The sequence below is a fragment of the Eubalaena glacialis genome, chromosome 4 (genome assembly GCF_028564815.1).
Source record: "Eubalaena glacialis isolate mEubGla1 chromosome 4, mEubGla1.1.hap2.+ XY, whole genome shotgun sequence".
Lineage (NCBI taxonomy): Eukaryota > Metazoa > Chordata > Mammalia > Artiodactyla > Balaenidae > Eubalaena > Eubalaena glacialis.
This window is the reverse complement of record NC_083719.1, coordinates 172,957,327-172,982,369: the sequence shown is the minus strand read 5'-3', so window position 1 is coordinate 172,982,369 and position 25,043 is coordinate 172,957,327. Positions and strand designations below refer to the sequence as shown.

At 52.9% G+C, this 25,043-nt stretch overlaps 2 protein-coding genes across 3 annotated transcripts in view; both read right to left on the bottom strand.

Moving 5' to 3' along the window:
* Positions 1-1,205: 1,205 nt before the first annotated feature.
* Positions 1,206-17,063, bottom strand: ATP13A1 (ATPase 13A1). 2 transcript variants are annotated; one of them, XM_061190171.1, is made up of 26 exons: positions 16,658-17,063; positions 14,295-14,384; positions 14,009-14,199; positions 12,472-12,544; positions 12,127-12,282; positions 11,953-12,022; positions 11,768-11,874; positions 11,119-11,248; positions 10,939-10,994; positions 10,236-10,362; positions 10,008-10,145; positions 9,808-9,928; positions 9,299-9,456; positions 8,809-8,984; positions 8,623-8,733; positions 7,390-7,515; positions 6,422-6,530; positions 4,674-4,873; positions 4,497-4,593; positions 3,637-3,797; positions 3,451-3,565; positions 3,167-3,363; positions 2,176-2,318; positions 1,861-1,972; positions 1,631-1,774; positions 1,206-1,544 (listed from the first exon to the last, which is right to left on the bottom strand). In XM_061190171.1, the coding sequence occupies exons 1-26, from the start codon at positions 17,060-17,062 to the stop codon at positions 1,434-1,436; spliced, it is 3,624 nt and encodes a 1,207-aa protein (XP_061046154.1). In that variant the 5' UTR covers position 17,063; the 3' UTR covers positions 1,206-1,433. The 2 variants fall into 2 exon arrangements, with proteins under 2 accessions (XP_061046154.1, XP_061046153.1); XM_061190170.1 differs by having other exon boundaries at positions 1,631-1,972.
* A 33-nt stretch (positions 17,064-17,096) lies between these two features.
* LOC133090664 (olfactory receptor 7C1-like) overlaps positions 17,097-25,043 on the bottom strand; it is a 34,864-nt gene continuing 26,917 nt past the window's right edge. Inside the window, exons 3-4 of the mRNA XM_061189037.1 lie at positions 17,368-17,584; positions 17,097-17,313 (exon numbers count right to left, since the gene is read on the bottom strand). Of these exons, the coding sequence (XP_061045020.1) occupies positions 17,097-17,313; positions 17,368-17,584 (434 nt within the window). The remainder of the gene's footprint in view (positions 17,314-17,367; positions 17,585-25,043) is intronic.

Genomic DNA, 25,043 nt, shown 5'->3' with positions numbered 1-25,043 from the left:
CTGGTTGGAGGTAAGATGTCCTGCCTGATTCCAGTTGAAACTGAAGTCCCCTAACACGCTGGGGCTGGAGATACAACTGGGGGACACCCAGTAATGCTCAGTGCTGGATCAGGCTCTTGAAGACCCAGTTAAAGCAGAGCCAGAGCGCCCTTAGCACCTCTCTCAGGCACGGAGGGCACAGAGACCCTCGCCCTGAGCCCCTGCAAGAATCATCCCCAGCAAACCCCAAGTCCAGAGTGCTCCCCTTCTGGTTGCCTCAAATTGTCTCAAGGATTCCATGTGACCCTAGCAGCCCCTCTGCTGGATGGGGTCTGGCACCCCTGCCCCTCCAGAGACCTTGGCCAGTGTTCAGGGCCCACCTGATGCTCACAGCTGGTCCCAGCCCCTTTCCCACTTTGGCTCCCAGGGCCTTCCTTGGGCTGTGGGCCACACTCCTCCTGATGGGAAGCCAGTCAGGGTTGGGCTGCTGAGGATGACCAAGGGGCAAGGGCAGGAAAGGGTAGAGAGCTCCTCACCGAGCATCGGTGGGGAGGGGGAAGTTGTCCAGAAGCCAGGGCCTGGGTTCCCTGGCCTGAGGTCATCACATGCAACTTGCCAAAGTTATAAAAATGCACCCACACCCCACACTCTGTAATTTCTGACTGGAAATAGTTTTTTCTGGTTTTTGGCTGTTGAGAAGGCAAGAAATCTCTGACTGTGGCTCTTAGCTTTCATGCTACCTATTCCACATTTCCTGAGCTGTAGTGAGCCAGCACCTTTTGAAAGGAAGGACAGTAACAGTATGAGAGCCAGGCTGCACGTCAGACCCTGGCTATGACCTGTGTGGTGCAGAATCCCGAGTGTGACCCGAGTCAGTATTCGTAATGATTTGGATTGAACTTCCTCGTATCTGACACTATGAGAGGAAGGCATGCTGTTATTTTGCATATTATTGAAAAGGGAAAAATGGCATCGATCTTAAAACTCCCTTCAGTGCCTGAGGTGTCAAAACGTGAAGCTGCGAGACCACAGAAACACGGGGGTGCTTGCAAAACTAGGAAATACGCAGAGCTCTCTGGGTTCCGAGCTTGGCCTGTCCAAGTGCTGAATGTGTTGCAGAGGGAGGTTAGAACCTCACACAGCCCATGAGGAGGGTGCCAGGACCTTCCTTGGGGACCACCCAGCCCCCAGCGACCCCTTCTGTGGTGCAGAGGTGGAGGCAAGGCTTCTTCAAATCACTGATGCTGCTTTATTTACCAAAGACGCTGGCCCAGGGTTGGTTCCGCCAGCCAGGCCTCAGACAGCCGTAGGGGGTGGGGTGGGGGTGTCCCAGCTCAGTCTTGGTGGGCAAGGCCAGGTCAGCCTCACCGTGGGGGCAGTGTTCCCTCCTGGGGCCCTCACGGGGCTCCTGCCCAGCGGCAGCAGAGTGGGCAGTAGGTGCCAGCACCGCCATCTCAGGAAGGCACTTTCAGCTTTGGGGTCCCCAGGAAGAACTGCAGGACGCGGTCGACCAGGAGTGCCAAGCAGAAGTCCAGGAGTAGGACCTGGGCGATGACCAGCTTGAACTGTGGGACAGGGAGTGCTGGTGAGTCAGGTGCCTGCCAGACAGGTCCAGGCCAAGTCCTGGGACCGCGTCTACAGGGCCCCTCACCTCCACAGGGATGTCCACGAGTCCAAACTGGCTGTTGAACTCAGGTGAGGAGCCAAGCAGCAGGCCCACGATGGCCAGGAGTGACACGGCCAGGCTCCACACCAGAGGCCTATTCTCAGGCAGGCTCTCCATGAAGGGTGGGCCCTGTGGGGATAGGCAGATGGGACAGCTGTGTGTCGTGGCAGCCCAGAGGGTGGGCAGGGTGTGCTCGGGCAGGGGCTGGGCCTCACCTTGTAGTTAATGGCGAAGGTGGCCATCTGCATGGCCATGGCCATGATGTACACTGTGCTGTTGACTAGGCTTGGCTCAAATTCTTTGTACAGGTCCACAAATTGCTCCTGCCTTCAGGGACACATGGGGGTCAGGGCCCCTTCGTGATTCCTGCTGTCCCCCGCAGAACCAGAACTCTGCCTGGTGGACTTTGCTGGCCTGGCCCCGGTCACCCCAGGCCAACGTCTGCATGTTTCTCCTGCCACCCCCCAACCGCAGGGATGCCGCCTCCTCTGGGAGTAGCCTGTCCACCCCCAGGCTGGGAGTGCACTCACTTCTCAGGGCTCCGGGCCTGGGCCTCGCTGTACAGGTAGACGAGACTCATGAAGTGCACGCAGAACTGCAGCATGACAGTGAGGATGGTGTATAAGTTGAAGATGTTGGGCAGGGGCCGCTCTCGGGAGAGGGTCTTGAGGGGCTGCAGGGGCAGAGTGGAGGTCAGGGCCCAGGCTCGCCCTGGGGTCACCCACCTACCCTGCTTCCTGGCAGGCCTTGTGCTGAGAGTGGTCACCAAATTCTGGGGGTTACAGGTCAGCACTAGTCCCCAGAGCCCTGTCCGCCCCCCATCCCCTCAGTCCAGATGCCACCCCCACCTCGCTCAATGCCCAGCCATAGGGGTCTTAAGATCCACCCCGCCCCCGCTCTAGAATAAACTTAAAGCCCTCCCTGTTGCTCATGGGGCATGTATGATCAACCCAGACCACCTCCCACCCCCTCTGGCCACCAGGGCCTCCTTGCATCAGCCCATGACCATCTGCGGCCTTTGTGCCTAGTTCCTCGCTGGTTCTCTTGTTCTTTATGCGTTGGCCTGAATGTCAGCATTACACAGACCTCCGTGACCGACCCTGAAGCCATTCCCCACAGCCTGTGTGACCTACTTGGTGTTTTTCTCAGCATTGCATACTGAGTGGTCTTGATAATCGTTTCCCCATCTGTCTCAATTGTGTGGCCCACCTGAGACCCCAGCCTGTGGACAGTGCTGGGCCTGAGCGGCGGCACTCTGAAGAGCCTCAGTGGGCACCCGCCCTGCCCCCTGATCCCCATCTGTAACTTGGGGATGAGAGTTCCCATCCCAAGGGCTGCTGTGAGGATAAAACAGACATGTGGTGGCGCCTTTAAGAGCCTGCCCTGGCTGGCCCAAGCGTCGCCAGCCATCAATCTGAGAAGCCTCCCGGCACCTCTGGGGCAAGAACCATGGCTTAGAGAAGCAGAGGGCACCCTTGGGCTGGGGCGGGAGCCCCTGCTTTGCTCAGGGTCCTGGCCCACCTTGGAGCGGGAGATGAAGAGGAAACAGCCAGCCAGGAGCAGCCCCTGCAGCGTGGCCTGGAAGTCACTGAACTTGACACCCTCCAAGTATAGGACACTCTGGCTGTAGGCCAGGATGAGGGCATTGAGCGCCAAGATCTTGAACATCTGCAGCGTGGTCACCAGCGTGCAGCGGCCCTGCTTGATCACGTGGCAAACTGTGGGGGAAGACAGGTGTGGGCGTGGGTGCCAGGCAGGATGGGCCGAGGGATGGGGTAGGGGAGGATCACGGCAGCAGGACTCACTGCACTGGATGGAGGAGAGTTTGGAGGTGAAGGGTGCAGCGATGCTGGCGTCCCCCAGCTTCACGATGGGCATGCTCTCGTCCTCGAGGTCCCGAAGCACCTGACTCAGGCGGTCCTAAGAGGCAGGTAGCAAGGGGTGAGACCTGACCACAAGGGGGTGCTGGTGCCCCCCCTTCTGAGACTCACCCGCTGGGAGGCCAGCTGCTCCTCAGAGGGTGGGAGCCCCGACCTCTGCTTGGCTGCCCTGGAGGTGGCCCTAACTCCACTGTTGCTCAGGACGGGGCTGTCCCGGGGCCGTCGCCGCCGCTCGATGACCCGCTCAGGGGCATTGGCCAGGAGGGCCACACCTGGTGGGAGTGTGTGTCAGAAGCCAGAGGGAGCCTGCCACCCCGGCACAGAGCACGGAGTGTCTGCTCAACGCAGCTAATCCCGGGGCCAAACCTCCCCATTTTACCTGATCACCCACCCCAAGGAGCGCCTCAGAGAGCGTCTTACTTTCTACAAACTACTTAAGGACAACAAAAAAACAATACCCAAATAAAGTATATAATGCTATGTAGGTCAAAACTGATTTCCAAAGAAGTTTATTGCCAGGAATCTTAATGAGGTAAATGATGTGTCATAAATATCATAGTTGATAAACCAAATGAATATTTGAAAAGCACTGAAAGAAACTAAGTTAAATTGGTTTTCAAACATCAACTTGACATCTATGTTCTGTTGACAACAGATCCGAGGCTATAAACTCTCCCTGGCCTCTGGTCTTGGCCCTTGCAGCCCATACAGTGCCTGGGGGACCTGAGAAAACCAAGTCGTGTCTGCCCCATGGAGCCGCCCTGGACCCTCACCAGAGGTTCTTGGTGGTCCCCGCCACACTTTTCCTCAGACACTTGTATCTCTTCCCGGCCTTGGAGCCCTTCAGATCCCCAATGCCACCAGTCCCTGCCCCGTCCCTTCACTACTGCTTCCTCACAGAACTTGCTCAGTGGCGCGTCCCTGATGGTAAGCCGGTGTTGGCAGAACAGCCCCCAACCCCAGGGGCTCACCCACATCAGCGTGCTTCAGGGCACCCACGTCGTTGGTGCCATCCCCACACATGAGGGTCACGTAGCCCAGCTCCTTCAGGCTGGTGATGACAAACTCCTGTTTGGGGAGAGACGGGCTGAGTGAGGGCTGCGTGCCATCCCCAGGGCCCCGCCTGCCCTCCGCCACCCCATACCCACCTTCTGTTTGGGGGCCACTCGGGCGAACACTTGCACGTGTGGGATGAGGCGAAGCAGCAGCTGGGGGTCCTCGGCCTGCAGGTGGGCCAGGCCATCGCCCGTGAGGCACAGTGCATGATCCAGGGCCAGTGCCTTCGGGGAGCCCTGGGCCAGGGGCAGCGTGATGCTGCCGTCGATGGAATGCCACTCACACGGCCGACCTGCAGGGCCAGTGCCCAGGGTCAGGGATGGGGCTCAGCTGCTCAGGTGGACCCTCTCACTTGGACCCCACGTGTGCAGTCCTAGTCTCTCCTCTCTGGAGCACCTTCTTGGCCCCCAACCCAGGTCCATACCAACCTGTACCCCAGACCCTAGGCACCCCACAGAGACCATGCACAGAAACCTCCGATACAGAGGATCTGAAAACCCAGGGCCTAAGCCACTGGCCTGAGATCATGTGATGGGCCAGATTCAAACCCAGGCAGCCTGACCTCAGACGCGCCACCCCCTCCCCCCAACCCCTCACCTAATGAACCCCCAACCCTGGGGGCCTGCCTGAAACTCTGCTCTCCTAGGGCCAGGGCACCCTGAATCACTTCCTCAGGCCAGACACTGCTTGCTACCCACTTCCCCTTTCTAGCTGGTTGGTCTAGGTGCAGATGCTGAGCACCGAGGACAGCTGAGGGCAGCCCACCAGACTTCTCAGCACTGGACAGCTGGCCCTGAGCTGTCAGAGCCTGAAAGGAAAATAATCTCCACCTGGCTCTTGTTGCGGCTGTTCTGTTAGAGCAGCTTCACTCGCTCATCAACAGTCTGGGCAGCCACCTCTGGGCCACCTGCCTACGATCCCCAGGCTCTGGAAGAGCCAGTGCCTGGGACTGGGACAGAGACCTGGGATCAACAGCGCAGACGGAGAGAAGGGCTGGGAGGTTCTGGAAGCCCTCTCGGCCAGGCCATACCGGCACCCTCCTCTGGCCTGCAGCCCGGTGACATCACTGGTGCATGTTGCTCCCAAGCCAGGCCCTGCACCGGGTGCTGTCCTGCGGCCTCTGACAGACTCCACCCCACCAGCCAGAGGTGCTGGGGCTGGATTCGTCCCTCGATTTTTCTGATTCTGAGGCACCACTTGCAACCAGTTTGGTTACTCAGGTGAGGCCAGAGACCATGAGTTCTGGAATCAGGACATCTGAGTTCAAATCCTTAGTCACCGTGTTTCCCAACGATCCAGGTGGATGGATTCACTTCTCTGTCTCCTTGTCTATAGAGCAGGGGCCCCAACAGCTGACCTGGTTGGCTTCCTCCTATGTGGGGTGGGAATGGCGAGCCCTCCCACGTGGGGCAAAGAGTCTGACGAATGCAAACCAAGCCCTCTGCCCCAGGTTCTGGCCACACCAAACACGAGCACCAGCAGTCCCGGTGCTCAAGAGGGGAGCACTCGCCATGCACAGGCAGCCAGCCAGGCCCAAGGTGGGTGGGAGGCTATGAAACGTGGGCTGGTGTGACCACAACCAACCGCCTTAAGATTGTAAGGTGCTGCTGGCCCCAGAGCCGGTGACCGCCTGCATGCTGCCGCGCAGGTGGGGTGTGGAGCTCCCCGGCCAGACAGCCCAAGCGTGCGCACGGGGCAGGGCTGTGATCTGCAGGCCTGTGTCACGGGTACTGGATGACGCTGGGTGTGCTCACTCAGGCCTGGCACAGAGGTAAGCCACCAGGCGGGAGATGTTCTTGGACTCAAGGTCCCCCCAGCCCACGACCACGTGGGGCCTCACCTTTCTCCGTGGGAGGCTGCAGGATCAGCGTGTGAGCCTTTTCAATGAAGTGCAGCTCCTGAGCCACATGGCAGGCAGTGAGCGGGTTGTCACCTGTGATCATGACCACCTGGGGAGAGGGCGGAGGCTCAGTGGAGCAGGGCTCAGTGGGTCAGAACTCCAGCCCGGAGACCTGGGGGCCAAGTCCCTTCTGAGGACAGCCACAGAGGAAGTGCTTGGCCCCCTAATGGGGACTGGGCTTCCAGGAGCCTCAACCTGCCTCACCTGGTAGAGTTTTCTGCAAATGATATGTGTATGTGCGTCTTTCTGAGAACACCCATAGCCTTTATTTGCAACACAAACTAAGAGTCAGCCCTTGGTGTGGACCCTCTTGGCTTGGTTGATGCTCCAGGCAGGAGATTGGGGGTGGTATGACACAAGCTCTAGCCTTCTGGCTTAGAGCCTGGTGATGGCAAGATGGGCTTTGACTGCTGAGGCCAGGTGAGGACTATCACGTCACTACTCTCTGACACTGCCAGGCTCGCCTCCCACACCCTAAACTGAGTCCTGAACTAGAATACACAAACCACCAAGACTGACAGAGAAAAGCCACTGGGACACACACAGCCTGTCTGGGTGTTGTCTCCACATCCTCCAACCCAGCCTCAGCTTTTTCCTAAGATGGGGCGGAGTCGGGGGGAATAGCCCTCATCTCCCAGTGATGCTGGGGGCCTGAAAAAGTGATGTGAGAAGGATGGGCACAGATCGAGTCCCAGAGCATCCTCAGGCATGAGGGATAGCATGAGAGTCCAAGCCATGGTGGAGCTCAACCAAAAGCCATGGAACCTTTGCTTCCAAGACCCAGATACCCACCGCTGAGTGCCCCACTGAGGATGGAACTGTCCTCTACTGTCACATCCCCCTGTCTGTAAGGAGTAGCCAAGACTGCCCACCATGGGGCCTGGTGGGGAGGGGTCCAGTGGCTGTACCCGATGGGAGGCGTTCTGGATCTCGCGGATCACGGCCTTGGAGTCAGCCTTGAGTGGGCAGGAGACCACAATGAAGCCGACGAACTTGAGGTTGCACTCCAGGGCCTCCCGCTTGAGCTCCCGGGCCTGTGGATGGAGACAGCAGTGCCCTCATGACCTGTCTCTCCCCCTCCCCCATTTCCCAAGCTCTGACAACACGCTGGGGTCGGGGAGGCGGGGGGAGGTCAGAGAAGGCCCCATCCTTGCAGGAGGGACACTGGAGGGTCAGAAGGTGAGAGGCGTGGGGAGAGTGAGAGGCGCCCTGGTGGCAGAGGGGCTCAGCACTGGCTGGGTGGCCCTGGCCCCCCAACAGTGCCTCTACCCGCTACCATGGACAACAGCATGACACAAAGCCCCTGTATTTCACCTTCTAGAACAGGAAGGTTGGGACTCCCCTTTGATAGCCACTGAGCAAGAGCTCACGTTCCCTATCTCATACCAGAAACTAAAAAATCTCTGCCCTCATGGAATTTGCCTTCTATTGGAGGAGACATGTAATAAAGAAAGTCACAGAAATCAGAGCACTGATTACCACGAGAGAGATGAAGCCAGGGGAATGGGGCAGAGAGGGTCGTGGGGTGGCACAGACCCGGGTGGCTCTGAAGGGCCTGTGACTAGGCTCAGGAACGGGCCTTGAATGAGGCTCTGAACAGAGGTGTGACCTGGTGTGCATTCTGGAAGGGTCTCACGGCCACTGGGTGCAAGCAGACGAAAGCCACTTGGATGAGGGCCAAGGTGGAAGCAGGTAAAGGAGCAGCGTTGGTACTGGAGGTGGAAGGAGAGCCTACAGCCAATGGGACGTGGGGTGTGACTGAGGGCTGGGGATACCCCACGATCATGCAGTGACCGGGTGGTTGGGCAAGGCAGGGGTGGAGCTGGGCTGGAGATAGGGAATCTAAGGTGCCCCAGGGCGTTCCCCAAGGGGGTGTGAGAGAACCCGTGGATGTCAGGATAGGAGGTGAGACCTGGCTGTGCTCTCTAGGGAGCAGCCCTGGGTTCTGGGGTGGGATGGGGTCCGTGGGGAATGGGGCATGCAGGGGACGAGGAGAAACTGAGGACTGAGTGCCACCTGGGGCCTCCAAAGGTAGAAGCCAGGGAGGAGGAAGATGAAATTGTGCCCATTCACGGTGGTGCCACAGGGGACAGAAGGTGATGCGGACAAGGGGCTGGTAGGAGGGGGGCTTGGGCCCTTACCTGCTGGTGAGTGAGGTGCCCCAGCTCCTTATATCCCAGCGCCAGGACACGGGCTCCTTCCCGGGAAATCTCCGTGTGGATGTGGTGGTAGTCAGGTGGGCACTGGGCAAACTGCAGGGAACGCAGGGGGGGATGTCACCAACCGCCCCGCACCCCCCTTCCCACCCTGGGCCGGGGCTGGCTCACCATGGAATGCAGGGTTTCAGGGGCCCCCTTCACAGCCGCGATGTAGCAGAGATCGGTGGAGCCAAGCTTCTCGTAGGAGGCGAGCACGGACATTCGTTTTAGGGCACTGGCAAAATGAAAGCGCTGGTGAATTTTCAGCCCCTGAGTTTTAATACTTCGGGGGAATACTTTCTCATCTGGAAACAAATAAGTACGAGTCCTGAGGGCCTTCGCTCCAAAGAGGCAGCCAAGCCCCCACCTGCCCCCCTCCGTGCCCTTCCTCCCTCCATCCCCTTCCTCCCCCCACCTCCAGACCCGGGGCCTGCAGGAACTCCTGGCTCTGGGAGGGGTCCGAGCTGGGAGATCTGGGTATGGAGGACCCTGCCCCAGGTCAGAGGTGAGCCTGTGCCCACCCACCTGCCTGAGTTGAACACACAGGTGCCTGAGAGGTACACCCCACCTGCCCGGGGACGTAAGAGCTGGTGGTGTGGCTGAGGCTCCAGCCCCTCACCTTTGGTCAGCGTCCAGTCGACGGCCGTCAGCATGGCTTTCTCAAGCGGGTCACCCACAAGGGTGCCGTCATCCAGCTGCATGAGGGAATGGCATGAGGCCAGAGCCCGGTGTGTTTCTATAGGGATGTTGGACACAGGGGTCACCTCCTTCCCATCTCTGCAAGGAGGAAGAATAGCTGATTACAGGGTGGAGGTGACTGGGTAGAGGGACCCCCTGGGAATTGCCGGTCACAGTGGGGGGCCGCAGGGTGTTGTCTTGGTCCCTGCGACACCTGCACGTGTCTCATGAATGCCCCCAGAGGTCACGTGGCTGCTTGGAGCCCAAGCTGAGCCCCCTGCCACTGTCACTCACACTGAAGAATGCTTGGGGGCCCCCTAGAATGGACCTCTGTGGTAGGGCCTGTGACAGGCCCTCACTTCGAAGGTTTGGGCTGGGCAGCTGTCTGTCCCTTGAGCTCCCAGAACGCTCCCGGCTGGGCGCCTTGCGATCCAGACTCCCCACGCTCACCGGAGCCCGGCCACACCGCGCACCACCAGGCTGTCGCTGGTCAAGGTCCCTGTCTTGTCAAAGCAGCACACCTCCACCTTGCCGGCGAAGGGGATCCGGAAGGGCTCCGTGCAGTACATGTCTGGGTGGTGGGAGCCAGTGTCAGGGGTGCTGCCGGGCCCCAGCCCACTCGGCACCCTGTCCCTGCCCCAGAGACTCACAGAGCTTGGCCAGAGCAATGAGGGAAGTGTTGACGGCCAGAGACAGCTCAATGGGCAACTCGGGGGGCACAACAGAAGTGAGGATCAGCGTGCATTCCAGAAACAGCTTGTAGCGGTTCCGGCTGGGGTCCTTGGTACCTGCAAAGACAGGGCCTGCCAGCCTGGGGGCCATGGGCACGGGGTCCAGCAGATGGTGGGGGGGCCAGGGGAAGTGGTCACGGTGCTTACCTTCGATCCATACGTAGGCGGCTGCCGCAATGGCAAAGACCAGGAGGAAGAGGATGAAGATGAAGGTCTCCAGGTTGTTCGCTGTCACCCTCTTGACCCCAAAGAGGATCGTGCGCAGCAGCTTGCCCTAGAGGGACGGAGGGACAGAGATCTTTCCTGGGAGGGTGGCGGCCTTTCCTGCCTAAAAGCACCAGGGCCAGGTTCTCTCTGCTGCTGGGGAGTGCCCGCCTGGGCTGACTGAGCGCCACAGCTGACAACACAGCTGTTCCAGGAACTGTACAGCTATGTGGGCAGCTGCAACTCAGCCAACAGCTACAGAGTTACGGAGACCAGTGACTGAAGACTAGGGGTCAGGGAAGGAAGTGGCTGAGATTGGGGCGGAGGGATGAATTTTCTGGAAGGAGATCTGACCATCGTCTTTACCAAGGAATCCTCATGCCACTTTAGTGAAGAGTTTATGACCCAGACTGTGATCCCCAAGTGTGCAGGACCAAAATCAGTCTACTGTCTGTGAGGCAGAACCTCAGGCGGGGAAAGCAGGCCTAGTCTGGGGCTTCTCTCAGCGCTCTGGCCCCCAGCCCAGTACCTGGTATCAGAGTGAGCCTATGGGGTGGATGTTCTGGGGTCTGAAAGAGTTGCCATCTCAGCTGTCCACCATACGCCCCAGGGACCACCCTCCTCAGAACTGGGCAAGGTGCCACACCTGGGATGTGTTGAATCCGGTCCTCAGGACGTAGGCCACACACCCACTGTCCACCGCTGGGGAGACAAAGAACCAGCGTCATTCATGTCTGCTCATCCCGACTCTCTCAGAGCCAAGAAGACTTTGAGGGTTTGGGGGTGGCAGGGCTAGGACACCCCCAGACACCCCTGAGGCACCTACGCTTCAGGCCTGTGGTGGCTTTCTGGGGAGGGATGTGCTGCACCACCTTGGTGCCCCCGAAGATGACGTGGAGCCGGGAGTCGGCCTGGAGGTCCAGTACCCGGTTGGGGCTGAGGTCTTCGATGGGTTCCTGGGGACGACAGTAAAGTCAATGGCTAGTCCCACCTTGGCCTCCTTCTCCATCCCCAGGCTGGAGAGCCGGACCCTGGGGCTGGGAGGAACCTGCCTGACCCTCACAGGGCTCCCCATCCAAGCCGGTGCACCTCACAGGGGCGGGGGCTCCACCCTGTCTTCTTTCCACCTTCATGTGCAGCATAGACTCCCTGTGACCCTGTACCCGGCCTCACCCCGGATTCACAGCTTCCCGGTTTCTCTCAGCCCACCTCAGCCTGAGATCTCAGGGGGCCTGACACCCCACCGATGCTCCTGGCCTCTCATCTCCTTCCCTCTCCTCATCACCACCTGGCTCTCCTTAGTCCAGGGCACTGACCTGCCAGGAAACCCAGGATCTCCATCCAGATGCTATGCCTCCTCCAGTCTCCTGGCCCAGCCACCAGCCCTTCCCTGGCCCGTTTCCTCCTCAATGGGTGGGACAGTGACGCGCCTGAGTAGACTGAGGACCCCCCTCCCTCCACTCCTGACCCAGCACCTTCATCTGGGGCACCGACTCCCCAGTGAGCATGGCCTCGTCCACGATGCAGCGGCCCCGCAACAGCAGCACGTCGCATGGCACCAGGTTCTCCTGTGGGGAGCGGCCTGCAGGGCAGGGGCAGGAGGGTTGGACAGAGCCTGAGGCCTGGGCTCCCACCGGGAAGGAGCAGAACTGGGCCTCACCGATTGAGACGATGTCCCCGGGAACAATCTCACTGCTGGCAACGGGCCTCCACTTTCGGCTCCGGTAGACCTGGGAGGGGGTGGCGTTCAGTCAGCTCTGGGGATGCGCCCATGCCTCGCCCACCCCAAGACCACAGGGACCCTCCTACCCACCCGTCATGCTACGGGCCATACCTGGATCATGTGGGGCTTGTTGCCCATCTTCCGGATCTCTGACATGTTCCGCATCTGCTGCTGCACCAGGGAGGCCTCGAAGGCCACCAGCATGGAGAGTGTGAAGACACTGTAGTACCAGTACTCGTCCAGACACCAGAGTCCCACGCAGAACACCTATGGGACACGGGCCTGTCTGTTCCTGGGAACGCAGGGAGAATGCCTCCGGAGGACTGGATGGCACACGAGGGCCGTTCCGCCCACAGGCTCTGACCACGAGGACAGGGAGAAGTTTTCATGTTTGGAGGTGGACCGTGAAAGCCCCAAGGAACAGGGTGGGGAGAAGGACCAGAGCTGCTGCTTTACCTGGAACACAAAGAAGGGCGCCGTGGCTCTCTCCTTGAACAGCTCTGAGAAGTCAGGCACCACCATCTCGGCCCTGAAAGAGACCAGATGCCATGCCCTGTTCCCGGTGGGAAGCCCCAGGGGCCCCACCCCTGACACCTCCACTTCCGGGCACGGAAGGCCTCCCTGGGCAACTAGGGGCCCTGGTGAGCTTCCAGACATTGGGATGCTCAACTACGGCTCTCCTCGACCGTGTGGCACTGAAGCAGGTGCGCAGACTGCCCCCAGCCCTCTGCTCTGCAGAACCCAGATGAAGCTTCTGAATCAGCACTGGGCTCCTCAGGCAGCCGCCCCCCTGAGCGGGGCTGGTGCAAGAAGAGAACCTATCATCTGGGTGGGTGACAAGGCAAGGGGAGAGGAATGGCTGACCGTGGGACGGGAGCCCTGAAGCTGCACAGAGGAGGCCCGGCAGCTAGGTGCTGTGGAGTCCCCTGGGGCCTGAAATACAGTGCCTGAGCCCCACCCCACTATGGAGAGGGGGAGCCTGAGCTGGGATGTTCCAAAGACTCCCTAAATAAAAGCCCTGGAATTTGAGAAGCAGGGCTGAAAGGTGGGCTCTACAGCACTCTGTGTGGTGGCCCTGTCTGGCCATGGGACCAGCCAGGTCCACTACGGCCGTCCTTGTTTTGCCCTGCAGATCTGGAGTGATATCCAGGACATGGGATTTGAGAAAAAGAAACTGCACAGTGGCTGCATTGCAATAAAAACTGAGCCCCACCCTGGACTGTGTAGGGTACCTTTGCATAAGCGAGGACGGTATGAAAGTGGACATCCCAGGCTGCCACCATGGCTGACCTGGGTTGGGGAGGGGAGGATCAGTAAATGTTTCCTATAAACCTTCCTACTAGATCGCTGGTTGCAGTAACGTATTTGTAATTTTTTGAAAAGCAACTAGGTCAAGAAATAATTTCCTAGAGATTCTGAGTGTTTTTGAGTCAAGGACAATTATCACCCTGGCCAGGATGGGGGCTCTGAAGCCCAGCTCTGACCCCTCCCAGCTCCTGTCAACACTGGTGGTTTTGGTGAAAGTTAAAGGAGAAAGTGCTGACAGAGCATCTAGATTCTACCTGGTACAAACAAGAGCTATCCTGCTCACCACCATCTTTTTTTAATCACCACTCATAAAGTACTGGGATATATATGAGAAAAATGACAAGAATTTACATTTACAGAAAAAATTTAAAATAAAGAAGAGAACACAAGTTACCAACACAAGACAAGGATGAAGAGCCCTGGGCCAGGCTCCTAGCTGTGGGCCCTCCAGGGGGTTCCTATCAGCAGGCAAGTTTGAGGGAGACTAGACTAGAACACGCTTCTCAGAGGGCACCTGCCACGTCCACCTGGGATGTTTTGTTGAAAAGGTGGATTCCTCCAAACCACAGGGCATATACAAATGGGGAAGGAGCCACTAGCTGGGATAGGGACCCGGGCTGATGACCACAGGCAGAGGCCCAGTCCTGTCTCAGCAGGGGCGATGCACGGGGACGCTGGGACTCACTTGTTGCTCCCAAACTTCTTCTCGGCTGCACGGATCTCCGAGTCCTCCTGGAACCCTCTGTTGCTCTGGTAGAATGAGAACGGGTTTCCCACAGGAAAGGCCACGGGGAGGAAACGCTTCTTCTCCAGAGCATCGTAGGAATACTTGATCTTCTGGAATTCGAAGGACAGCACATCCTGGCCGTCTTCGCCCTGTGGGAGGTGTGGCTGTGGCAGAGGCCCCTGATCGGGGAATGTCAGGGCTTGGGGATCCCATCCAAGCCCATGCTGGAGCAGATGGTCCCTACCTCATCACGGTGCAGGGCTACGAGCTCAGTGGAGCCGTTGTTGGGAGTCGGCACCACCTTCACGAAGGTTGCTTTGCTGGGGTCGAACTCCTGTGAGAGGCAAAGTGCTGCCGCTGAGCCCTTCTCAAGCCCCAGCTCCACGGCTTCCACTGGGGAGGTCACGGGTGCCGCAGCTCTGTGGACATGCTCTGGAACATGCCACTGGGCTCTGGGTGCTGACTGGCCACTCCCCAGTCTGTCACTGGGACAAGGGACAGCACTTCACTGGGCCTCTGGTCCCGCCCATATCATAAAGCCAGGGTCATGAACAGCGCCCAGCGCACAGAGCTCTGCTGACGAAGGTGAACTCAGGCAGGAAGAATGCTGCCCGGCATGAGGTACACTCTCAGTGCACGCGAGCCAAGCCCTGTTACAGCCCACCTGGCCTGCTGCTCCCCCTCCGCCCCCCGTCCCCATTACTATTCTCGCTGTGTCCTCGAGTGACAAGGGATGATGAGGCTCATCCTTGCCTCAGCTAAGGGCACATGCTGTTTTCTCTGCCTGGAATGCATGGTCACACAGCTGGCTTCAGGCCTGCACTCAGATGTCACCTTCTCAGGACGCTGCCCCTGGATGCTCCATCTAAAGATCCCTCACAAAATCCTCATCCTGGTTTTCTCTCTTTAGCATTGACTGCTGAGTTCCATCTCCCCCACTAACACCATGAAAACAATGTGTTTCATCTGTTTTGTTCTTTGTTATTTCTCCAGCACCTAAGACACGGAGGCGCTGAATGGAACTGCGTTGGCACTCCCTGAATCCATCCCACCTCTGCTCCACCAGAACCCGTGTTGCCATGTGTTTTTTTTTGGGGGGGGGGCGGGGGGTTGGGGGACATGGCGGTGACCCTGAGAAACAAGGCCCTGCCTCTCCAGAAGTTCACAGGCCCCAAAGCAGGCAAAAATAACAACAAGAGACAGAACTATGACCTCAGGAAACGCTATGGTAGAAAAGTGCAAAGCACGACATGCGGCCAGCCACACGCCAGGTGCTTCGCAGAGTTCATCTGTTTCCTCTTACAATGGCACCCTGAGGTAGGTGTTACAGTTCTCACTTTACACGAAGGGAAGCTGAAACCCAGAGAGCAGAAGCGCCCCTGTCTGAGATCTCTGATGCAAACCCAGATGTGTCTGTCCTAACCCCACAGCTGCTTAGTTCTTTCTTCTCCATCCCTGGAGAGAAAATTAATAGTCACACTTTTTAGCTGCAGGCCAATAGGCAGCTGGAAGTTTGGGGGTGTTACCCCCCAACTTCCCTCCATTCTTTTGTCCCTCACTGGGGTCCTTCATTTTACTGACTTGAAGCCACCAATCCCAGAAGTTTGAGAAGTTTGAGTCTCTCCCCTGGGATAAGAGAGATTTCACTTTCTCAAAAGAGAAAGAGAATTTAGTCCACATTTAGGGTCAAAGAGGGGTGAGGGAGGGTGGTGGTGGTGTGGTTTCTCTTTCTCTTTCTGCAGCCCTGGGTGCTGTTCCCTTTTTCTTTTCTTTCAGCAAACCTGTGGTGGGTGGTGGGATCAGAGGGGAGGCTGACCTCAGTGCCCATGGCTCCATAACCTGCTGGTGTCATCCGAGGCAGGCCCAGAGGGCAATGGCACAGTCACTGATATCAACTGCTAACCCAGGGCAGCTCTCACTCATCCAGATCTCACGACTAAGGGTCACATGCACTACCTCGCTGTTGTATTCTGAGGGCAGTCCTCATTACCATCACCTCTGCAGACAGACATAAAGAGCCTCCAAGCAGTTAAGTCACTTGCTCACAAACACCCACTGCTCCTCTTAAACGCTGCAGTTAAGTGCATTTCAAGCTCATTTTGGTCGTCATGGGGTGACGGTGGGGGGCTCTGAGCCCTGGCCAGCAGGACTGATGCTCAGTTCTCAAACCAAGCTCCACAGACAAGGGAAACCCATCCCACAGGTCTAACCTCACACTACGAACAACAGGGTAGGAGACAGACAACAAAGAAGGTAAGACCGTTTCCAGGAGAAACAACCGACTACTCGCTAGTATGGGAACTAGTAAATGGTGACATATCCCGGGCCCTGCGCTAAGCTTTTTACAGGTATGACCTTATCGAATCTAAATGACCACACCAGAGAGGAATTCCAGAGAAGGGAAGTAACCTGCGCCAGGGTTACACAGCCAAGTCAGAAGCGGGGCCAGAATTTAGCTAGCGCAAAAGGGTGGAGGGCGCCTCTAGGGACCCGGCTCCAGCAGATGCGGAGGCCCCGGCTGGGTTGGGGACGGACACAATCTCAGTAGCTGGGATCCGCGGTGAGGCCGGACCATGCCCAGGGTCGGTCTCGGGTGCGCACACTTACCGGGGTGCAGGTGAGCGCGCAGTGCGCGTGCACGGACCAATGTCCCGAGAGGACGGTGAGCGCGTGCGCGAGGCAGATGGTGGCGAGTACAAGCAGCGCGGCCTCGGGGATCTGCGTCCAGCTGCTGCCCCAGCCCCAGCAGCCGGCAGCCGCGGCACCCAGCCAGGCTGGGTAGAGCAGCCCCACGAACGGCAGCACCGTGAGGCGCCGCAGCAGCGGCAGCCGCCGGTACGGCCACACGGCCGCGACCAGCTCGTCGCCGCTCTCTATGAGCGCCGGCCCGGCGGCAAGGAGAGTGCGCGGCAGCGGCCTGGGCTTGGGCTGCCCGGCGGGCTGGGGCCCGCAAGGCCGAGCCCCGCAAGGCACCGCATTGCCTACCGCCGCCGCCGCCGCCGCCGCCGCCATCTTTCCCAGCGCCGCTCTCGCTTCAGGGCAGAGGCTACGGCTCACTTCCGATGTTATACTTCCGGTAAACCCCGGGCGCCGCCATGGCAGCCAGGAGTGAGAAAAGCCAGGGCAATGTAGGGGTCTGGGTCCGGAAGTGGCTACTCAGGGCACCGCCATGATAGGCTGTGGCCGGAAGGAGAGGCAGGGCGCCGCCATGACAGAGAGGGCTTGAAAGGGCTAAGGCAGCCTGCCTGCTTTGCCACGCCGGACTGAGACCGGAAAAGGCGAGGCAAGGCGGGTTGGGCGCCACCATGACAACCTACATCGGAAGAGGCCAGTCCTCCTCGGAGACTGCACTGTCTGGGCCACGAGGGGCGAGGCCTGGACACTGCGGAGGTGGGGCCAAAGAAGCACCAGTGTTCAGGGGGCGGGATTTATCATGAGGGCGGGCCTTGTGTGCGTGCGGGTTGGGTGGAGATGGGGTGAGGTTTCCCTGCCTCCGGGCCTGGGTAGGGCTCGGGGCTGGTGGGCTTCGAGAGTCTAGACAGGACACAGCCACACCTGACAGGAGGCATCATGTAATAGATAATAATTACACACCCACAAAGTTACTACTTTAACATAAGAATATGAAAAATTGGTGTTTATTTACTTATTGTTTATTATTTACTATCCTGTTACATAAATGCTATTGTTTCAACAAAAACCACAATAGGACTAATTAACAATGGCAATTAGTATTTCAGTACTTAGTAGTACTACTAATAGAAAACACATCCAACAATATGTTTGAGAAAAATGTGTATGATATGTTTATAATGTTTCTGGCCTCTGATACAGCAATATTTGAACTACTTTTTAAACTCTTTACTGGACATTAAATTTGTAGGTTATATTGTTGCATATTCTTAAGATTCTTGAGGTATATACATGTAAGACTGCAAAAGGAGAACATAAATGCAGTAGGACTTAGATAATATTCTATATTTAATAAAAATAACGTGACATTTCTTTCTGTCCCATTTTACACAGTAGGATATTTTTACTTTCAGTTTTCTTTTACAAAAATACTTCTTTGAATGGACTGCAGCCTTTAGAACATCTTTCTCTTTTATGTGGTGATAAAACTAACACAAAGATGACATCACTTTGAGTTGATTCCCTGCTCTTAGCGGGCCCACAATTACTCTGCTTCTCTTTTTTAAAAAAATATTTATTTATTTATTGGCCGCATCCTGCGGCTTGAGGGATCTTAGTTCCCAGACCAGGAATTGAACTCAGGCATGGAGTCCTAACCACTGGACTGCCAGGGAACTCCCTACTCTGATTATTGGTGTCATTCCAATGTGAAGACATCAAGCTAAAGAGCCTCCCACCTAAAGCCTTTCAGCATGGATTTTACTAACTAGCAACAACAAGCTTTTTGACTTGTAGGAATTTGTATCTAGCTCTCCAAAACAGGTTTGTTTTGTAGACCAACTATTTGTCAATCAGGTCTTTGCATCTATAAATTTATATGCTGCTATCAGTGTCCAAGATGTTCATCATTTTTGAACATTCCCGAAGCACATTCCAATGTTAACTTATCATCATAAGTTAAAGCTCCCTTGCTCAGGAAGTATGGTTTTTAAAGCATAAAGTTGTGAAATCACAGTTGGATTCCAAATAGTTACATGTTTAGGAAAGAAACAGAATGTCCCATTTAATTTGCCCTTTCCTGGTGACATTTTGAATTCCAAAGCAGTCTTATTTCAAAAATGAGTCATTGTTTTGCTGTATGAGTTTTTGTCACAACTATCTCCATAGTGTTTTCTTTTCCAGAATATCATATAGTTGGAATCATGCAATATGTAGCCTTTTCAGGCTGGCTTCTTCACTTAGTGCTGCATTTAAGGTTCCTCAGTGTCTTTTCATGGCTTGATAGCTCATTTCTTCTTAGCACTGAATAATATTCCATTATCCAGAGGTACCACAGTTTATCCATTCCCCTACTCAAGGACATCTTGGTTGCTTCCAAGTTTTGCCACTTATGAATAAAGTTGCTGTACACATCCATGTACAGGTTTTTAAAATGGCAACATGGTGACATACATTTCTTTTTTTCTTCCTTTCTTTCAAGTGTTCCAGCTTTATTGAGACATAATAGATGTACAACATTGTGTAAGGTTAAGGTGTACAACATGATTTGATACACATATATATTGCAAAATGATTACCACAATAAGTTAGTTAACACCTCCATCACCTCACATAGTTACCTGTGTGTGTGTATGTGGTGAGAACATTTAAGATCTACTCTCTTAGCAACTTTCAAGTATATAGTACAGGATTGTTAACTATAGTCACCATGCTGTATGTTACATCCCCAGGACATATTCATCTTGTATCTGGAAGTTTGTACCCTTTGGCCAACATCTCTCCATTTCCCCCACCCCTCAGTCCTGGCAACCACCATTCTACTCTCTATGAGTTCCATGTTTTTAGGTTCCACATATAAATCATGTGATCATGCAGTATTTGTCTTTCTCTGTCTGACTCTTTCAGTTACTATAATACCCTCAAGGTCCATCCATGTTTTCTCAAATGGCAGGATTTCCTTCTTTTTTTATGGCTGAATAATGTGTATGTATATATCACATTTAACTGATATATGTATTTGTAATATATATGTTTTATAAATATATACAGATATATTTATAATATGTATATATCTCACATTTTCTTTATCCATATATTGGTCAATGAACACTTTGGTTGCTTCCATGTCTTGCCTATTGTGAATAATGCTGCAATGCACATGGGAGTGCAGATATCTCTTTGAGTTACTGATTTCATTTCCTTAGAGATAGTGATTTCTTTTGCTTTGGATATATACCCAGAAGTATGATTGCTGGATCATATGGTAGCTCTATTTTTAATTCTTTGAGGAAACTCCATGCTGTTTTCCATAGTGGCTGCACCAGTTTACATTCCCACCAATAGTGCACAGTTTTCTCCACATCCTCACCAGCCTTTTGATACCTCTTGTTTTTGTGGTAATAGCCATTCTAGGGGTGAGGTGATAACTCATTATGGTTTTGATTTGCATTTCCCTGATAATTAGTAATGTTGAACAACTTTTCACGTACCTGTTGGCCATTTATATGAGTTTGCAAAAATGTCTATTCAGATCCTCAGCTCATTTTTCTTTTTAAGATGCTAGTTATTTTTTAAAATTAATTAATTAATTAATTAATTTTTGGCTGCATTGGATCTTCGTTGCTGCTCACGGGCTTTCTCTAGTTGCAGCAAGCGGAGGCGACTCTTCGTTGCGGTGCACAGACTTCTCATTGCGGTGGCTTCTCTTGTTGCGGAACACGGGCTCTAGGTGCACAGGCTTCAGTAGTTGTGGCATGTGGGCTCAGTAGTTGTGGCTCACAGGCTCAGTAGTTGTGGCGCACGGGCTTAGTTGCTCCGCGGCATGTGGGATCTTCCCCGACCAGGGCTCGAACCCGTGTCCCCTGCATTGGCAGGCAGATTCTTAACCACTGCACCACCAGGGAAGTCCTCATTTTCTTTTCTGTTGTTTTTCTAATCTCTGTTTCATTTATTTCTCCTCTGATCTTTGTTATTTCCTTCCTTCTGCTGACTTTGCACTTAGTTTGTTCTTCTTTTTCTAATTCCTTGAGGTGAAAAGTTAGGTCATTTATCTAAGATTTTTTAAAAATGTAGGCACTTATAGCTATATTAGTGCCTGACATTAAGCTTTTGATTGTCAAGGCATCCATTTCAAAAGACATCCATCTTGAATAAACATCTTGGCAGCTGTATGACACAACTACTAGCAAAATAATCAGATAAGGAATTAGGCCACCCCCTACCCATGCAGGTCCCTCTTTCAGAAAGCCCTGGGTTACCTGGATAACTGACCATTTGAGTGATCCTGCTTCTCCCTTCCTATGCCCTAATTCCTGCTCTTAAGCTTTATTTATTTATTGGCTGCACTGTGCGGCATGCGGGATTTTAGTTCACCCAACCAGGGATCGAATCTATGCCTCTTGCTGTGGAAGTGCAGTCTTAACCACTGGACAGCCAGGAAAGTCCCTCTTTTTTTTTTTTTTTTTTAACATCTTTATTGGAGTATAATTGCTCTACAATGGTGTGTTAGTTTCTGCTGTATAACAAAGTGAATTAGCTATACATATACATATATCCCCGTATCTCCTCCCTCTTATGTCTCCCTCCCACCCTCCCTACCCCACTCCTCTAGGTGGACACAAAGCACTGAGCTGATCTCCCTGTGCTATGTGGCTGCTTCCCACTAGCTATCTATTTTACGTTTGGTAGTGTATATATGTCCATGCCACTCTCTCACTATGTCCCAGCTTACCATTCCCCCTCCCCGTGTCCTCAAGTCCATTCTCTATGTCTGCATCTTTATTCCGTCCTGCCCCCAGGTTCTTCAGAACCATTTTTTTTTTTTAGAAGGAATGTCCCTCTTAAGCTTTATGTTAACCAATAACGTGAGCCTACAAAACTCTAGATACACCAATCTTGGATCCTAATAAAGACAGAGTTCTAGATCTATTCTCTCTCTCTCTCTTTCTTTCTTTCTACCTCTGAACTCACTGTGTAGTCCCTGGGTATGCTGTGCTCCAGGACCTGTGAGTAATAAATCTTGTTCCTCAAATTCCCTGACGGTTTTTTCCTGCAATCATAATAAGAACCAAGGGCTGCTCCAGCCACAACATTGGCTGGAGAAATGTGTGTGTGGCTCACTAAGAGCAATATGGGCCAGGGTGAGTGCCTCAGGTGTACCTAGCTGATAGCATCACTATCAATAGACTGGGATCAACACAACAAAATGTAAACTTCTTTCTTAGCACTGCTTTTGCAACATCCTATAAGTTTTGGTATGCTGTGTTTCCATTTTTGTTTGTTTCAAGATTTTTTAAAATTTCCTTTTTTATTTCTTCTTTGACCTATTTGTTATTCAGGAGTGTGTTGTTGAGCTTCCCATATTTGTGAATTTCCAGTTTTTCTCTTGCTATTGATTTCTACTTTCATATCATTGTAGTCAGAAAAGATACTTGGTGTGATTTCACTCTTTTAAAATTTGCTAAGGTTTGTTTTGTGGTGTAACGTATGATCTATCCTGGAGAATGTTTCATGAGGGTTTGAGAAGAATGTGTATTCTGCTGCTCTTGCATGGAAAGTACTGTATATGTCTTTCAGGTCTATTTGGCCTAAAATATAATTCAAGTCATGATTATGCAACCAATTTTGATGTGCAGGTTTTTTCCCCACCACCAAGTGTTTCTGACACCAGCTGTGTGTACTACAATTCAACTCAGTTCTGACACTATGTACCTGGAGGTAGCATCAGATCCCACAGGATAAGGGCTTGGTCTTATAAGGCTGCCCATCTCCCACTTCAAATGCCAATCAGAAGTCTAGTTTGTTACCTGTGCTTCTGATTGATCAGCTATAGATCAGAGGTTCCTATGATTCCCCTCCTCAGGTTCAGTTAATTTTCTAGGGTGACTCACAGAACTCAGAGAAACATTTGAATTAGTAGATTACCAGCTTATTATAAAAGGATATAACTAAGGAACAGCCAGATGGAAGAGATGCATAGAAAAGTTATGGGGAAAGGGCTTGGAGCTTCCGTGCCCTCTCCCAGTTTGCCACTCTCAGCACTTCCAAATGTTCGCCAACCTGGAAGCTCTCCAAACCCGTCCTTTTGGGTTTTGATGGAGGCTTCATTACGTAGGAATGATTCATTAAATCATTGGCTGTTGGTGATCAATTCAACTTCCAGCTCCTCTCCCTTCCCTGGAGGTCAAGGAGGATGGGACTGAAAGTTACAACCCTCCAATAACATGGTTGGTTCCCCTGGCAACCATCCCTCATCCTTAGGTGTGGTCAAGAAGTCACCTCATTAACAGACTCAGGTGTGGTTGAATGGGTTTTTCAATGAATATTAACACACCTTTATGGCTCTTACAACTTAGAAAATTCCAAGGATTTTAGGAGCTCTGTGCCAGAAATAAGACAAAGGCCAAATTTACATTTCTTATTATAAAACACAATATCACAAAGTCCAGTATTTCCTTATTGATTTTCTGTCTGGATGATCTGTCCATTGTGAAAGTGGGGGTATTGAAGTCCCCTACTGTTATTGAATTGTTGTCTATTTTTTCCTTCAGATCTGTTAGTATTTGTTTTAATATTTATTAAACATTTAGTATTTACTTAATATTTAATATTTAGGTGCTCCAATGTTGGGTGCATATATGTTTACAGGTGTTATATCCTCTTGATAAATTGACCCCTTTATCATTATATAATGGCCTTCTTTGTCTCTTGTTACATTATTTGACTTAAAGGCTATTTCGTCTGATATAAGTGTAGCCACCCCTACTCACTTTTGGTCTCCATTTGCATGGAATATGTTGTCTCATCCCTTCAATTTGGGCCTATGTGTGTTCTGAAAGCTAAAGTGAGTCTCTTGTAGGAAGCATATAGTTTGAATCTTTTTTTTTTTAATTCATACTACCACTCTGTGTCTTTTGATTGGAGAATTTAATCCATTTGTATTTAAAGTAATTATTGATAGGTGATGCCATCAATATGGCCTTACTAATGCCATTTTTTTTTTTTTAACAAGCAAAAGCAAGTTTATTTGGGAATAGCTATTGGAATTGCAATTCAGGAAATGCAAGCTATGGCAGACCATAGAGTAATGCTGTCTTAATAATTGTTTTCTGGCTATTTGTAGTTTTTCCCCCTCTATTGCTGTTTTCCTTTGTGAATTGATGATTTTCTGTAGTAGTGTGCTTTGATTCCCTTCTCTTTATCTTGTGTGTATCTACTATAGGTTTTGTTTTATGTTTACCCTGTGGCTTCCTTGAAACATCTTACGTAACAGTCTATTTTAAGCTGATAACAACTTAACTTTGATCACAAACAAAAAATCTACCCTTTACTCTCCTCCATTTTATGTTTTTGGTGTCACAATTTACATCTCTTTATATTGTATATCCATTAATAACTTATTGTAGCAGTAGCTAGCTATTTCTTAGTACTTTTTTTAAAAATTAATTAATTAATTAATTAATTTATATTTTTGGCTGTGTTGGGTCTTCGTTTCTGTGCGAGGGCTTTCTCCAGTTGCGGCAAGCGGGGGCCACTCCTCATCGCGGTGCGCGGGCCTCTCACCATCGCGGCCCCTCCTGTTGCGGAGCACAGGCCCCAGACGCGCAGGCTCGGTAGTTGTGGCTCATGGGCCCAGTTGCTCCGCGGCACGTGGGATCCTCCCGGACCAGGGCTCGAACACGTGTCCCCTGCATTGGCAGGCAGATTCTCAACCACTGTGCCACCAGGGAAGCCCCTTAGTACTTTTTTTCTTTAACCTTCGTATTAGGGTTAAGTGGTTGACACACCATTACAGTTTTAGAGTATTCTGAATATGACTATATACTTACCTTTACTAGTGTATTTTACATTTTCATATTTTTTTAAAGGAATTCCTTTATTTTTTTAAATTATTTATTTATTTATTTATTTATTTTTGGCTGTGTTGGGTCTTCGTTTCTGTGCAAGGGCTTTCTCTAGTTGCGGCAAGCGGGGGCCACTCTTCATCGCGGTGCACGGGCCTCTCACTATCGCGGCTTCTCTTGTTGCGGAGCACAAGCTCCAAACACGCAGGCTCAGGAGTTGTGGCTCACGGGCCTAGTTGCTCCGCAGCATGTGGGATCTTCCCAGACCAGGGCTCGAACCCGTGTCCCCTGCATTGGCAGGCAGATTCTCAACCACTGTGCCACCAGGGAAGCCCTTCATATGTTTTTATATTACTAATTAGCATCCTTTTGTTTCAGCTTGAAGAACTCATTTCAGAACTTTTGGTTAGAAAGGTCTAGTGCTCTGAACTCCTTCAGCTTTTCTTTGTTTGGGGCAGTCTTATTTAGCTTTCATTTTTGAAGGACAACTTTTCTGGGCAAAATATTCTTGGTGGCAG